We start from the raw sequence: 14,965 nt of genomic DNA, 5'->3' as shown, positions 1-14,965 counted from the left end.
TTCGGCTGTGTGGGCTTGATCTCGCTCAGAGCTTCTACTCATTGAACCCACCTTGCCAAATTTGACAGGGACAGCAGTCTGTGGCTCCAAGAGTGAAAATCACAAACCTGCAAAAAAGAGCACCAATTCAGGCTTTTAAAAAATATATATATATATAATTATTTAATATATAATGAAATCTAATATATAATTTTATATTTATAACAATTCATTAAACATTCAATTTCAATTCAAAATAAATTATAAATAAAATAAAAGACTAAAATAATGAGAAAAAAAAATCAAGATCTGTCTCAAGTCTGATCTGATTGGCAGCTGCCAGTCAATAACAATTTGAGCACTTTAGAAAGTGCCACCAGTGGTGGTACTAAAAGTCTTGAGTGAAATTAAACTTGTAGACCAAACAAAGCATTCACCTTTATATGCAAGATTTAACAGGGTTTCTCTTGCCGACCAAGAAACACCATGCACTATAAGTGCACAAAATGCCAATAATTAACCCAATGTTGTGTTGAATGATTATAATTATGAACGTCAAGTTTTGCTTTGCTCAAATGTTTAATGTGATCTTTGACCAGTATCCTTGCATTTACCTGACCAGATATGAACGATTCAGTATTTACGGAGTCCAGAATTACACTGGATGGACATTAGAAACAATACTCAATGGCATTTAAACAATGATCAATTGGTACGAAGAGTGTGCCAAGAAAATATCCATTATACCATTACACCACCAGCAACCTGAACCTTTGATACAAGGCAGGATGGATATATGCTTTCATGTTGTTTATGCCAAATTCTGATCCTACCATCTGAATGTAGCAGCAGAAATCGAGACTCATCAGACGTTTTTCCAATCCTCTTTTGTCCAATTTTGGTGAGCCCGTGTGAATTGTAGCCTCAGTTTCTGACAGGAAACAGGTGTCACCGGTGTGTCTTCTCTGGCTGTAGTCTATCTGTCTATCTCAACGTGTTGTGTTCAGAGATGCTCTTCTGCAGACCTCGGTTGTAACCAGTGGTTATTTGAGTTACTGTTGCCTTTCTATCAGCTCTAACCAGTCCGGTCATTCTCCTCTGACCTTTGGCATCACGGCATTTTCGCCCACAGAACTGCCGCTCACTGGATATTTCCTCTTTTTCGGACCATTCCCCTAAAGATGGTTGTGTGTGAAAATCCCAGTAGATCAGAAGTTTCTGAAATACTCAGACCAGCCGGTCCGGCAACAACAACCATGCCACGTTCAAAGTCACTTAAATCACCTTTCTTCCCCGTTGTGATGCTCAGTTTGAACTTCACCAGATGTCTACATGCCTAAATGCGTTGAGCTGCTGCCATGGGATTGGCTGATTAGATATTTGCGTTAGCTAGCGGTTGAACAGGTGTACCTACAAAGTGGCCGGGTGAGTGTATATGCTGGGATGAACGCATCTCATCAATCTTTATTGTTGACAGACATGTGCTCACATAGGAAGTCTTGGCCATAATCGTCCTCCAAGTCCCATTAATAACATAATCCAAAATATTTGCTTTGGCCTTTCGTCACATGTTTCTTTTTCCTTTGTTTGATGTCCCCCCCCCCACCCATCCCTATCTCCTCGGTTTGGTTCCACTACGACCAGAGACATGGATGTTCTAGGAAACAGACACTGCTCCCGGTGGTTTCTATTGGAGAGTTGAGAGGGGAATCAGAATTGATGAGGGTTTGTTTGAATTTCAAGCTCAGATTAAGAATCTCCGCCCTTATAGCCCTTTCTCTCTGTTTATTTTTCCGTCTCTCCTGCCTAAATGATGTCAATGGAAGCCGAGCTATAGAGCTATTTATAGAATCTCCCCCCTCCCATCAGAATCACATGGTTCAGAGCCGAGGCACAATGACTACCTCAAGAGAAGAGTCTGCATGAATAGAGACGGTGAATATTTATGAACGGGCAAGCTGTCACATTATGTCCCTCCTGCATAACATGTTAAGAATGTCATGTGCACGTTCTCACCATCTCCATAAATGTAGCCGTCATTCATTTATTCATTAATTCATGCATTACCCCCTCTAGTAATCTATTAATTCATTCAAGAGTTAGTTGGGACCTGAACTTCCCAGATGCATTACAACAGCAAATGGCAGAAGAACCATCAACAAACTAACTTGTGCATCCAAAACCCCGAGGGTCCAGCCTTGTTTGCATCTCTCAGCTGCTGCTGCTGCTCGCATGATCCTTCACGTTTCATCCAGCCCCTTGTCTCCATTCACATACATAGGCCTATTACATAACAAAGCTGCGCGCAAGAGAGAAAGGTATTAAAATGCATTTACGGTCAACATAACTTAGACAGGGGATTTGTGCAGGGTGAAGCGACATTGATGAGCAACAAGCCATCAGAGCAAGCAAAAGGCACATACTGATCTGTTTCTACGGTTATAAGTTATTGAAGACATGTCGCATAGTCTATTTATAGCACTATGTGTACAGCCACATGTGTGGAAAGCACTTCTTTCGGGTTCCTATTTGACATGTTAACACTCACTGGTTGCTATATTTAGTAAGCCTGGCAGTGCTGTTACTATTCCAGGCATTGTACATGAGGGGGCGGATGGTTCTCTTTCATGAAAAAGAGGATAGCGTTCCTTTTCTTGCAGTTCTTCAGCCATACTTCTGTCGCGTGTTTTTGCAGGGTGCGATAACTCGTTTCCAACTTCTGCAGAACACTGTGAACAAATGAATATGTATGGCATTTAGTTGAATGCATCATGTGTTCTAAAAATAAATAAAATTAAAGGTATAGGGATGGGCATCGTTAAGAAATGAACGATTCTGTTTATGATTCCGATTCACTATCGATTTGTTTACTGTTCCGTTACCGGTCCTACTTTTGAAGCAGAAGCAGAAACAGAAAGGAGGAACTTTTAGAAAAAAAAGCTATTCTTATTGCGTTTACTCACCCCAGTGTTCTGTTGCACAATGATGAGATTATTTCAGATTTCATCAGAACAGACATAACAAACCAGGAATAAATTCTTGCAAAAGCTGCATTGACATTTAAGAGGCGGCACAAATACAAACTATTAATTGGTTCTCAACATACAGTATGTTAAATAAAAAATGTGCACATATAAAACATATTTCATTCATTCTTTGGAATTACCATAGAACAGAACTGTTTAATGTATATGATCAACTATATGAATGACCATGCAAAAAAAAAATTCGACTGATTCATTAGAGTCATCTAGTTTTCGAGAATCGGACTACACTGGCGAGGCTACGTGCTTTTAATTCAATAAAAAAATAATCGGTTCATATGAGTCATTTGTTCGGGAATCTGACTACAATGGTTTATGGTTTTGATTCACTAAAAATAACTGGCTTACAAGAGCAATTGCTTTCAAGCTGATTGCTTTTTATTTAGGCTACTAAAAAGGATTGGTTCAAAAGAGTCATTTTCTTTGGGAATTTGACTGCAACAGCAACGCCGTTTGCATTTGATTCACTAAAAAGAACCGGTTCATATGAGTCATTCAATTGGGAATCTGTCTAGGCCTACTCTTATCTCGCTGTATGTTACATTGAGTGGTGGTGTTGTAGTAAATAGCAGTGCAGGAAATACTTTACGAAGCTGCGTCCGAAATCGCATACTGTAGCCTATAGTAGGTAGCCTACCACATTTGACCTTCGCGACCGCTAAAAAAGTAGTATGAGTGTGTGTATGTAATCTGGAAGTACTACATCCGCCATGTTGTCGTTATCATGTGACCTACCAGCGTCAGTTACGCTGCTTCACTGCCATTCACAAATCATCTCCCATGGCCTCATGGGATAGTAAGGCTGCATACTTCCCTACTAAATAGAAGGCGAAAAACAGTAGCCTATGTGACAAAAGAAGTATGTTCGAATTCACAGTAGTCTACTCATAAAAGAATAGACAAAAAGTAACCGAACGACCTTCTTCTTCCAGTGAGATTCTGAAGTGTGTAAACAATGGACACTTATCCCATGAGGCCACAGGAGAAGATTTATGAATGACAGTGAAGCAACACAACTGACGCTGGTAGGTCACATGACAACGACATCACGGCGAATATAGTACGTCCAGTTTACATTCATCCTACACAAATTCATACTATATAACATAGGCCTACTTCTTTAGCGGGGTGAAGTAATTACTTTTTCAAAATAAGTAACGTTACCTATTCAAGAGAGTATGCGATTTCGCCAAAGTGTCCATCATATTCTCACAAATCTCAGGTCATTCGGGTACTTTTCGTCTACTGTTTTATGTACTTATGAATTCTGACATATTACTAGGCTAACATACTGTTTTTCGCCTACTATATAGTATAGAAGTAGGGATATTCGGACGCAGCGCGAGTATGTAACCTAGTACGCTGTTTGCGGTTACCGGAAATAACGTCACGAAAATCAGTTGGTTTAGTTCCAGTATTTTCTTAAATAATTTTTTAAACCACAGCATCAGTGAGCCTTGTGAAACCTCAGGTGACCTGTTAGGACATATGGTGTATTAAAGTGGCACATTTAATGCAAATAACGTTGATTAGTCGACTTGTTGTGGTGGTTTTCCACTCCATCCTATACAGCCACCGCCGCCCCACCTGCTCACTGCAGTATCATGAACATTTTGTTTGATATCGTACGCTTGTTGTGCCAGCCTATATGCCCACCTCATGATTGGTCCATCGATTTATCACGTCTTACAAAAATAGCAGATCACTATACCAGACGCCTATGTTGGCGTGCTAGATTTGAATCGTTCCGGCCTTGTTAAACGACAAAGGCAAAGCACGTCTTTAACACGATCAGAATCATAAAGAGGTTTCTTATTCAGTCACTTTATCTCTTGCAGCGAGCGTGTGAGATGGCGCGTGAGGAGCTGAAGAGCTACAGTGAGTGATTTGGGAAATACCTAGTCACGAGCGCGCCACGCTGTGTTTGAGTGGTCTGATAGCGCCACCTGGCGGTCAAGGGCTGAACTGTTGGAGTTTGGCGGACACAACTCGACACATTTAACCCTATAAATCCAGTTTTGTTTGCTATACATTTCACACGACGCGGTTATGATATCAGACTTCATTTAATCATGTGAATTAATTTTCACATTTAGGTAGCTATTTTATATGTAAATACAGTTGGCTTTATGTAATACGGTTATGTACTTTTTTTTTTTATATTAAGTTAATGATTATTGTCTATCCTCGAACTCTACACATACCACTAAACTTAACCATCCCACAAACTTTTGCATTTTTAGATTTTACACATTACTTTTCACTGACATAAGAGTTTAATTGTATCTCGTGAGATGCATATTGGAGTTAACAACAATAATTGCACAACACACACAAAAAACTATGGTATATTTAAATAATCTTGTTTAAAGTTCCTTTCTAATATCTTAAATCGACGTTTTGAATGTAATGTGATTTTTTCTGTTCTAACCTGTGAACGTAGATGGCCATCTAGTGGTGTGATTCTTCCAGACTAACTAGTTATGACCTGTGGTTAAATTATTTAATATTCCTTAAATTTGATGATTGCTACGATGAAAACACATGAAATATGGAGATTGCAACACATACACCAGTCTGTATTACACACATTAAACTCTGTAAGCCTACATACGCTATAGCTCGAACAATAGAGTGCAAAACCAAGATCATGGGTTCAATTTCCAAGGAAAGCCAGGATTGAGAAAATACACCTTGCAGTAATCCAAGTCCCTTTAGACTGATCTGCCAAATGCATAATTGTAAGCAAGGCATTTGGGAGCAGTTTATCTCTTAAGCGCATGAAAGTTGGTAGAGAATATGTGAACGCAAGAATAATGGCACCTTCGGACAAAATATTTCCCCCTATATTCACAAATAAACCTACGAGAATCTGTTGAAAAATGCAAAAAGATTTTTAATGTGGGTGAAAAAACTTGTTTGAAATGAAACCGAACAGCTGCAATACATAAGTCTAATTGGCTTAAACCAAAAACATAGAAATACCTTCTACAATCTAAGCATGCACAATTTTTGAAATTGAAAGTGAACTCAAATCTACGCAAGCAATATTTGAAAACGTTTGGTTGCTTAAATTATTTTTGTAATAGATTGAAAAGACAAGGCATTCCTACTCTAAAAGGACAAGTTCCACAAAATATTTGACTTTTCTCTTGGGGAGGGGGAATCTATATTTTAACTCAACATAATTAAGTTAAACAAACATCAGGTCACACGAGGCGTCATACAAACTTAAATATTTATGTCCTGAAAAAAGAAAGATAGCATAAGATTTGACCCACACAAGTTTATGATAAAATTCAGAAGGATATTCTTTTTTACGTCTTACAAATTTGTGATTTTTGAACCAACAAAAGCTCGGAAAAATTAAAAAGTTAAAAAAAGATACAAAGGATGCATGTCACCATACAAAAACACTTAAAATCAAATACACCTTGGCAGTCTTTTGCTCCACAAAGATGATCCAGAAAGAAAAACAATCCACACATTTGTAACCAAAGGGATAACCACTGAAAACAGGCTGTGTAAGGATTTTCAAAAACACACCCAAGAATACAAAAAAACTAAAAACAATGTGGAGAGGAACAGAATGGATGGAGGTCTGTGAGACGAGCGGGGAGAAACAGTGTCAACACAGCAGTGATACTGTTGTGTTGTGGTAATGCAGTTGCATGGGTATAGAAACATATGCAGTCCTCTTAATAAATCCGGCCTCGGCTTCTGTTCCCTCTTCCTCCGAAGCCCCGGCCTCTGCCGCCCCTGAAGCCTCCTCGTTGTTCTGAGGGCACAGATGACATCAGAGATCAGTTATACACACACACACACACACAGTACCAATGCATAGGATTTGATTAGACACTCACCATATGTGAAGTTCCCAATGCTGGCACTGTATTTCCCGCTGGGCGGATTGTATATTTGCCGGGCGTCCCTCCTGGGCAAAGTTGTGGGAAGCTTCTTTGTTGTCGCTGTTGTCCCCATGTCTTCTCCAGAGTGCCTCTTCTGGCTGTAGGATATACAGAGATCATGGCAAAAACTTTAATAAGCAGACTAAACATGGCGACGTCTGGATGCCAAAGTTGATCCGTGGACGTACCCAATTACCGCTGCCGCCCCCTCGGTCTTCTGCACCGGTTTCCAGGACAGAGTAACTGTGCTTTTATAGGATGGAGGGTTATGAAACAGATCCTAGTGAAGATAAGAGAAAACAAATAAGATCTTATGTTCAAAATTCTAGATAAAAACTCCAAAGAAACGCTATAAGAATAATTCAATGTTACCTTGATTAATACGTTTATGTTGTTGGTGATCTTCAAAGCCACAACTTTGATTTTATTCTGTGAAGGAGAAAAAAGAAGCGATTGAAAGTTATCATTTAGAGCTGCACGATTCTGGATGATTTTTCATTTCTTTTTTTCAAACAGAGATCCAACAGACAACCAAACAAAACACGTAATTTACTAGAGATTCGGACAAAATGTTAATTGCTGCAGTCTATTTCAAATATTTAATTAATCTGAATGATTCAATGACAAACACAGAACAGTCAATTGTGGCCACCTGGTGGCGTAACAATGTAATTGCTAAAATTGTTATAGACCTTTATCACAGCGGAATTGATTACTGGAAGTGCTCGTCGAAACAATGTGTATCAATTCTTCCGGTTATGTATATTTTCCTAGTTGACCTAGTTGAATAAACACCTCTTAAAATGAGCATCGCAGGATGATTTCAAAATATTATTACAGATATTCTGATGATTACTGTGTACAGGATTTTCCAAACTCAAACTCAACTCTTTACTACAAATAAAACCTGGTTATAGTTCAACGATGGTAACCACAAATCAACCATGGTTTTGCTAACCATAGTTTAACCATGGCATTTGTAGTAAAACTGTAATACAAATGGTAATCAACTAAATTTTTCTATAAAACCATGATTAATTTTCGTAAGGGTGTTTATCAGTCAAATTCAGTTAAAAATATAAATTCAACAGGTATGAAATACGATCATTAAGAGAAAAACACTTAATGAGAAGACGAGCACTGGACTGCGCCAGGTTAGTTTGGAAATAAATGTATTTATTATTCAGAATGCACATTTAAAAGGGAAATATATTTATAGGAGGAACATTTCAGCCGGTTGAAAATTTAACGTAAACATCCTTAGTTTCGAAATGCTTAATTCTACTACACACGAACATACTCCTAAGAGCGAATAGCCTTTATCCCACCCATGCTTTCCTCAATTCTTTTTGTGTCGGGAAATCGTGAATCCTGATGTAAGGGTGTCTTTGTTTAGAATTAGAGCAGCCGGACGGCTACAGTAACAGCAGCGAGAGGATTCAGGCATTAGTTGTGATTGCGTTGAGATAGTACCGGAAGAAGCGATACACTGCTTCGCTTACGGGAAATAGGAAGTGTGATAAAGGTCTATTTGAAAGCGCCTTGCTACCTTCAAATTCAAACTCTATTTTGATCACTACTGTAGACATCAGTGCTTAACTATAAACTTTTATTCCAGTATTTCTGTGATATGAATATTTGTAACAAATAATGAAACTATGTGGTTGAAAACACTAAATTTGTTTCATACCTATACATGACAACTGCTCTCTCTGGTCAGCGGCAGTGTGAATACAGATTTGAATGTTCAGGTGTGGTTTTGGCAAAGGTTTAATAGACAGGCGAATGATCCATTAGGAATGAGATCGCTGCTTTTAAACGGTTAATCGTGCAGCTCTATTGTCATGTGACTTCTTTCACTATATTTTCCCAGTTTTTTTTTTTTTTTTTAAACAACTTGGATTTTCCAAGTAGAATTTAATTTCTGCAGTGGTTTTATAAATCCTATGAAGCTTTAAATTATTTCTATTACTTTTACAGACCAAATATCACAGCAAAAAGTGTGCTGGTATACCTCCTCTGTCTTCAGTGCATCTCCAGTCTTGCCTTGCAAAGCAACACGCAGTTGTCGAATATATACTTGCAGTCCCCGTGCAAAGTACTGTAACCTGTGAAATAATAATAATAAATTGAATGCACTGTTGACCTGCCCTTCACAAAGCATGTATATAATCAGGGGTGCACATGCGTGGGAAAAATAAACAACGCGTACAAGAAAACGTGGAGGGAAGCCCTTTTGAGTACCAACATTTTTGGGGACAGGGACACGTTTACTTTCTGGAGTAGGATTTTTATCCATCTCTGGTGAGATAATCATGATGATAAATATGTTTATTAATTACAATGGGTGCAATGGCTCCACGGTTCGGCATGCATGTGATTCGCGGATTAACTGCTCAGTTTAACCATCATAGAGTGAAAGTTTATCATTTTGACGTATTTTGTTTTGCCAATTTACACATTCAAATGATTTTAAACACGGAGAAAGAGGGGAAAATCAGGACTCGCGCACGAAGAGAGAGAGAGGCGCAAAACAGACATCGCTTGAACACCGAATTGATTCGTCTTTACTTGTGCTTGAACGGACACATACACACAATTGTCAAAATACCCATCTCGGCAAGTATTCTCTCGGTTATGTCATAAGTGAACAGTTGAGAAAGAAACTGGATGTGTGTCAGTATATGCATGCGGTCTTAAAGTGACAGCAGCCTAATATTCCTGATGTTGTCTGTGCCATTAATGCTAATAAAATAAAATAAAAACATGATCTATCATGTTGGAGAGAAAAGAAGATAGTGAGGAGAGCAGTCAGGAGGAAAGCTTGCAGGATAAGTGTGCCGTGTAAAGTGTGAGTATCAAGCAGCGTCTCCAGGTGCTCCCTTGAGAACTAGACCAAAAAAAGTGATGCGCACCCCTGTATATAATTTAGTTGTTTAATAAAAAATAATAGCTAAATAATGTAAAAGTTTGGGGTCAGTAACTTTAAAATATATTTTTGAAATTAGTCTCGTCTGCTCAGCAAGGCTGAATTTATTTGAAAAAAACAACAAAACAAAAAGAAACAGTAATACTGTAAAATGTTACAATTTAAAACAACGATTTTCTATTTGAATAAATTTTAAAATGTAATTTATTCCTGTGATGGAAACATCATTAGTCCAGTCTTCAGTGTCACACTCTAGAAATCATTCTAAAATGCTTATTTGCTGCTCAAGAAACATTTATTATTATTGAAAACAGTTGTGCTGATTAATATGTTTGTAGAAACTGAGGTAAATTTTTTCTCAGAAATCATTGATGACAGGAAAGTTCAAAAGAACAGCATTTATTTGAAATAGAAATGTTTTTACTGTCAATTTTGATCAATTTAATGTGTCCTCGCTGAACAGAAGTATTAATTTCTTTGTGTGGTATTGTGTACACGTATGAAAAAAAAAAAAGCCTCGTCTTTGCTTTGGCATCGAAATCGGTTTTGAGAATCATGAAACTTAGTATTGGTACTAATGATTTCTTCATATTGTAACAATTCTAGTAATGATGCAAATGTTTCAAGATTTTAAATGTTTTCAGTAGCAACACATCTGTTGTCTTTCTGCTGAATAATGTGAGATCTGACCTGATCTTGAAGTCCTTCAGCTTCTCTGCACTGATTTTGTCGATGAGGAAGTCAGGTAGCTTTTTTCCCAGTTGGTGGAAGCTAAAGAGCAGACACTCCACGTAGCTGAATTGTAGTTTGGGCTCTTCATTCGCAGCGTTCTCTCCATTCTCCTCCTCTGGTGGCAGGGGCATGAACTCCTGAAGGCATCAGGGGACAGAGAAAGGGAACAAAAACACAGAATAAGAGGATGTTTGATGACAAAGAGGTTGAAGTGGAAAACTTTCAAAATTCCTGTGTGAGTTCAGGAGTTTAATGTATGCCTTTACCAGGAGCTTCTCAAAAAGCATATTGAGGTTGACCTCCAGTTTGTCCATGTCCCCACAATACGGACTCATCTCTGCTAACAACTTTAGTACCTGCAAAGCAAAAATATTTTCTTTTTATATTTCTTTTATATTTTAATATTTCTCCCCCCCATGTAAATTCGCTTTCATATCCAAGCTTAATATATAGAGATTATATGTAGGGTTCAGACAATTTTTGACCAATTAACCTTCTATGATTTCCATCATGTGATACACACCTCAAGCTGGATGTCCAGTTCGGCTACAGGGCTGGTGAGCAGACTGAGGTTGGGCAGAACAAATTCACAGAAGTATGTCACAAAGCGAGTAGAATGCACATTTTTCTGGAGGAGAAAAAAAAAAAAAGAAAAAAAAAGAAAGTCAATATTTGTGATTTGCACCATTATTAATATTTTATATTTGTGGAAGACATGACCAAAACAAACACACACAAAAAAAAAAAATCAAAAAGTTTGAAAATAATGGAAAACATTAACAAACTATAAAACAAAAACATTAATACAAAAAAAAAATATGTGAAATTGTTTATATAAATAAAATTGAGGCTACACCAATTTTTTTTCTCTTTGTCTGGATTCAAGTTTTGCATTTTTTACAGAAAATGCCCCTCATTAGTTTCAGATGCTGAACAATGTATTCAGGCTTCTGAGCTTTTGCCGGGAAACTGACAAAAATTCAATAGCTGATTATTGGAAAAACAAAACTATATTGATTGATCACATCCACCACGGTGTGATGCATGAGATATTTGAAGTGCTGACCGTTGCTGTGGTTTCACTCACAGAAAAGAGTGGCAAGGCCTGGCGTGTGCACTGTAAGAGCCGGTCGACGCTGTCAGCGTCTGCGGGGTTAAGCGCCTGCTCCAGGAAGGCCTGCTCCACCACCAGCTCCACCAGCTGCTGCCGCCCGCTCACGGTCTGCATGCTCTTCAGCCCGGACAGGATACGCATCAGAAGCACAAACTCCTCCCCCGTCACGTCCTCTAGCACCTAACAATGAGAGAGAGAGACGGGTCAAGTGTGAGGATGATCCAAAGGCCAAAATAAACTTTGTTCATCACATCAAACTCATGTGGTGCAACCAATTTGACCTTTCTATGACATAGGTCAGGTTGTAAAATGTCATGTGGCGTGACTCTCCAAAAACGTATTTTTCCTGCATTTATAATTCATGATATTTGTTTAAAAATAACTTGAAACATACACTATTATCTATTTCAAATAAATAGATAATAAAAAAAAATGTATTGAGCACCAAATCATTGTATTGATGTGATTTCTGAAGGACCATGTGACACTGAAGACTAGAGTATTGATGCTGAAAATTCAGCTTTGCATCACAGGAATAAATTACATTCTACAATATATCCAAATAGAAAAGCAATTTTGACATATTTCACAATTACTGTATTTTTGATCAAATAAATGCAGCTTTGGACAGCAGAAGAGACTTATTTTTTAAAAGTTAAAAATCTTACAGACCCTAAACTTTTGAGTAATGTATGTGTGGGAAATAAAAATATGAATTGAGCGCGGATACCTTTTTTGTCTCTATGAAGATGTAATCCTCAACCTCCTTTGTCATTGTGTCATCGGGCATCATTTTCAATTTAGTAGAGAGAAACTTAATCGCTCTCTCTCGAACAATATCTTCTCCCTGCAGGATCTGACTGAACAAGCCTCCCAGAGTTCCTTTAAAGAAAGACACCAGGGTAAAAGAGGACAACAACTTCACCTTACCCATAAGACTCTTTAACCCATGACTGACATTACAAAAACAATCACTATTTTATATGTAGAATTAACATGAAACCACATTCTATTCAAAGCACTGAGAGCATAACAGAAATGGATACCTTTTGCGTCAATTTTGAATATGGAGATCAAAGCTGTGTTAACTTGATTGAATTCAGCAGAATCATCTAGAAGAGATGACAAGAAATGTCTAGGATCAAACAGCATGTCATTCAGATTCAACAGTTTATGCAGGAATGAGAGTACTTTATGTAAAAAGCATGTTGTTAGTAAACGTGAGATCTCTGTGGGCTACCTGTCTGCAACAGCTGTGTGAGGATGTCTGCGACTCTGGGTAAATTCTCTCCTGATGCGAAACGGGGGAGCTCTTTGATAGCCTGCCTTCGGATCTGTAATCAGAAAAGAACCACCAACAATGTAGAGATGCATTTTCCGATGTCATCACCACCCACAACATGAAAATCCCTGAGGTGGTGTACTCACGGATACATCCTCGTCCTCACACAGATCGAGCTGTGCATTGATGGCTGCGTCGGCCAGCTCTGGAAAACTGCTGAAAAATTTCGGAATGAACTGTGCGGCCAGTCGCTTCTCCTTTGCACCTCCTTTCACGCCGTCCAGAATGACCTGATAAGCATCTTTGTGCTGAAAAACAATACATCATAATAAGTGACATTTAATAATATAGATTTTTAAATATTAATGATATCGGTAACACTTAACAATAAGGTGTTAACATTAGTTAATGCATAAACTAACAACAAGCAATATATTTTTACCTCTTTTATTAAAGGATCCTAAAAATGTGATAGTAAATGTTTAGATTAACATTAACTAAGATTAATAAATGCAGAAGTTCTGTACATTGTTAGTTGATGTTAACTAATGTAGTTAACTAATGTTAACAAATCAAATGTTATTGTAAAGAGTTACCATGATAATTAAAAAATTACTATCAATGTTTTTATTTTTTTAAATGTATTTTAAGTTTAATAGGCAAACATATTTTAATACATGAAGCATTGAGATACGGTATGATTAATACACAACCGATCAATAATTACGTTTTTAATGTTTACTTTTTGAGAAAAGTCTTTCTTATAATGATATTTTAAATAGAGTCGATTTAAAATATTTGTTTTATTAGAAATTATTTTGAAATGCACTATATTGCTGTGATGGCAATTATATTTTGCTGTGATGAACAATTATTATTAACTGAGCACCAATTATAATTGATTCAGCTTTGCCATCGTATGAATAAATTACTTTTTAAACATATTAAAATAGAAAAATTATTTTAATTTGTAATAACATTTCACAATATTATAGGTTTTTTTTTTACTGTAATTTCAATCAAATAAATGCAGCCTGGGTGAGCAAGGATCAAATACAATTATTTATTGTAGAATATATAAATACATTCCTTACGAAAATTAACTATGGTTTTATAGCAAAATAAGATTTGCATTATGTAAATTCCTTTTGAAAGCCTGTTAATTATTCATCAGTATTACAGTGCGCAGAACAGCGGGAACCCGAATTCACGAACACGCTACGCTAACAGCGTAGCAATAGCCTTCCATAAACGCGATGGCTTTCTCTTCAACAAACATCAAATAAACCAAAGTATTTCATCAGTTGCATACAGAATAAAAACTTCGTGGATGCACAGCTTCCCTAAATGCACGTATATGATCATGTTAGCTTATTTACGCAAAAACACACAAGCAACTATCGCAAGCTATTAGGGCTAATGAGCTAGTGGTCCGAGGAGGCCTCGCAGACACACCAGTCTTTAATATTTTTCACCTAATTCCCACCCAAAAAGAACATCTAAAGAGTATTGTTGCTATTGAGCGACAGCACGGATATACGAGGCTTTGTTTACCGTGCTGAGATCCTCTTTTGCGTCGGCGAGGATGCCGTAGTTACGGTAGAGATCCTCCACTGTCGCCGCCATCAGCGTGTCCGACTTCACCGCGGGGGTTTCAATGAATTTCGGCAGTTCTGCTGCTCCTTCTGTGATATTATCACTGTATCCGCTCGAGATGTCACGCTGTGAAAGCACAGATGTGGTGTGGGCCGTGGGTGTGCTGTTGTTTTCACGGTAAACGTTGCTGTAGCGTGCAGTTCGCCAGCTTGGGTTTGTTGCTCTGTGCGTGCGGCGGCGGGATGAACGTCACTTCCGCGCTTTTGGGACGTGATTGAGAGCGTCGTTGTTTGAGAGCGCCATCTGCTGGATTGGGTGTTTGGTGGCACATCCATATTCGTTCCCCTCCATACTATGGAAGTCATGTCAATGTCAATGGGG

The 14,965-nt window shown here is 37.9% G+C and overlaps 1 protein-coding gene across 2 annotated transcripts; it reads right to left on the bottom strand.

Moving 5' to 3' along the window:
* Positions 1–5,898: 5,898 nt before the first annotated feature.
* Positions 5,899–14,841, bottom strand: api5 (apoptosis inhibitor 5). 2 transcript variants are annotated; one of them, XM_082159318.1, is made up of 14 exons: positions 14,543–14,841; positions 13,135–13,296; positions 12,947–13,040; positions 12,753–12,818; positions 12,437–12,588; positions 11,659–11,886; positions 11,116–11,220; positions 10,859–10,948; positions 10,551–10,729; positions 8,946–9,039; positions 7,304–7,360; positions 7,120–7,211; positions 6,887–7,029; positions 5,899–6,801 (listed from the first exon to the last, which is right to left on the bottom strand). In XM_082159318.1, exons 1-14 carry the CDS (start codon positions 14,612–14,614, stop codon positions 6,722–6,724), a joined length of 1,614 nt encoding a protein of 537 aa, XP_082015444.1. In that variant the 5' UTR covers positions 14,615–14,841; the 3' UTR covers positions 5,899–6,721. The 2 variants fall into 2 exon arrangements, with proteins under 2 accessions (XP_082015444.1, XP_082015445.1); XM_082159319.1 differs by having other exon boundaries at positions 11,680–11,886; positions 14,543–14,840.
* Positions 14,842–14,965: the final 124 nt, after the last annotated feature.

Source organism: Leuciscus leuciscus (assembly GCF_965113295.1).
Source record: "Leuciscus leuciscus genome assembly, chromosome: 25".
NCBI lineage: Eukaryota > Metazoa > Chordata > Actinopteri > Cypriniformes > Leuciscidae > Leuciscus > Leuciscus leuciscus.
This window is presented reverse-complemented; position numbering and strand designations above follow the sequence as displayed.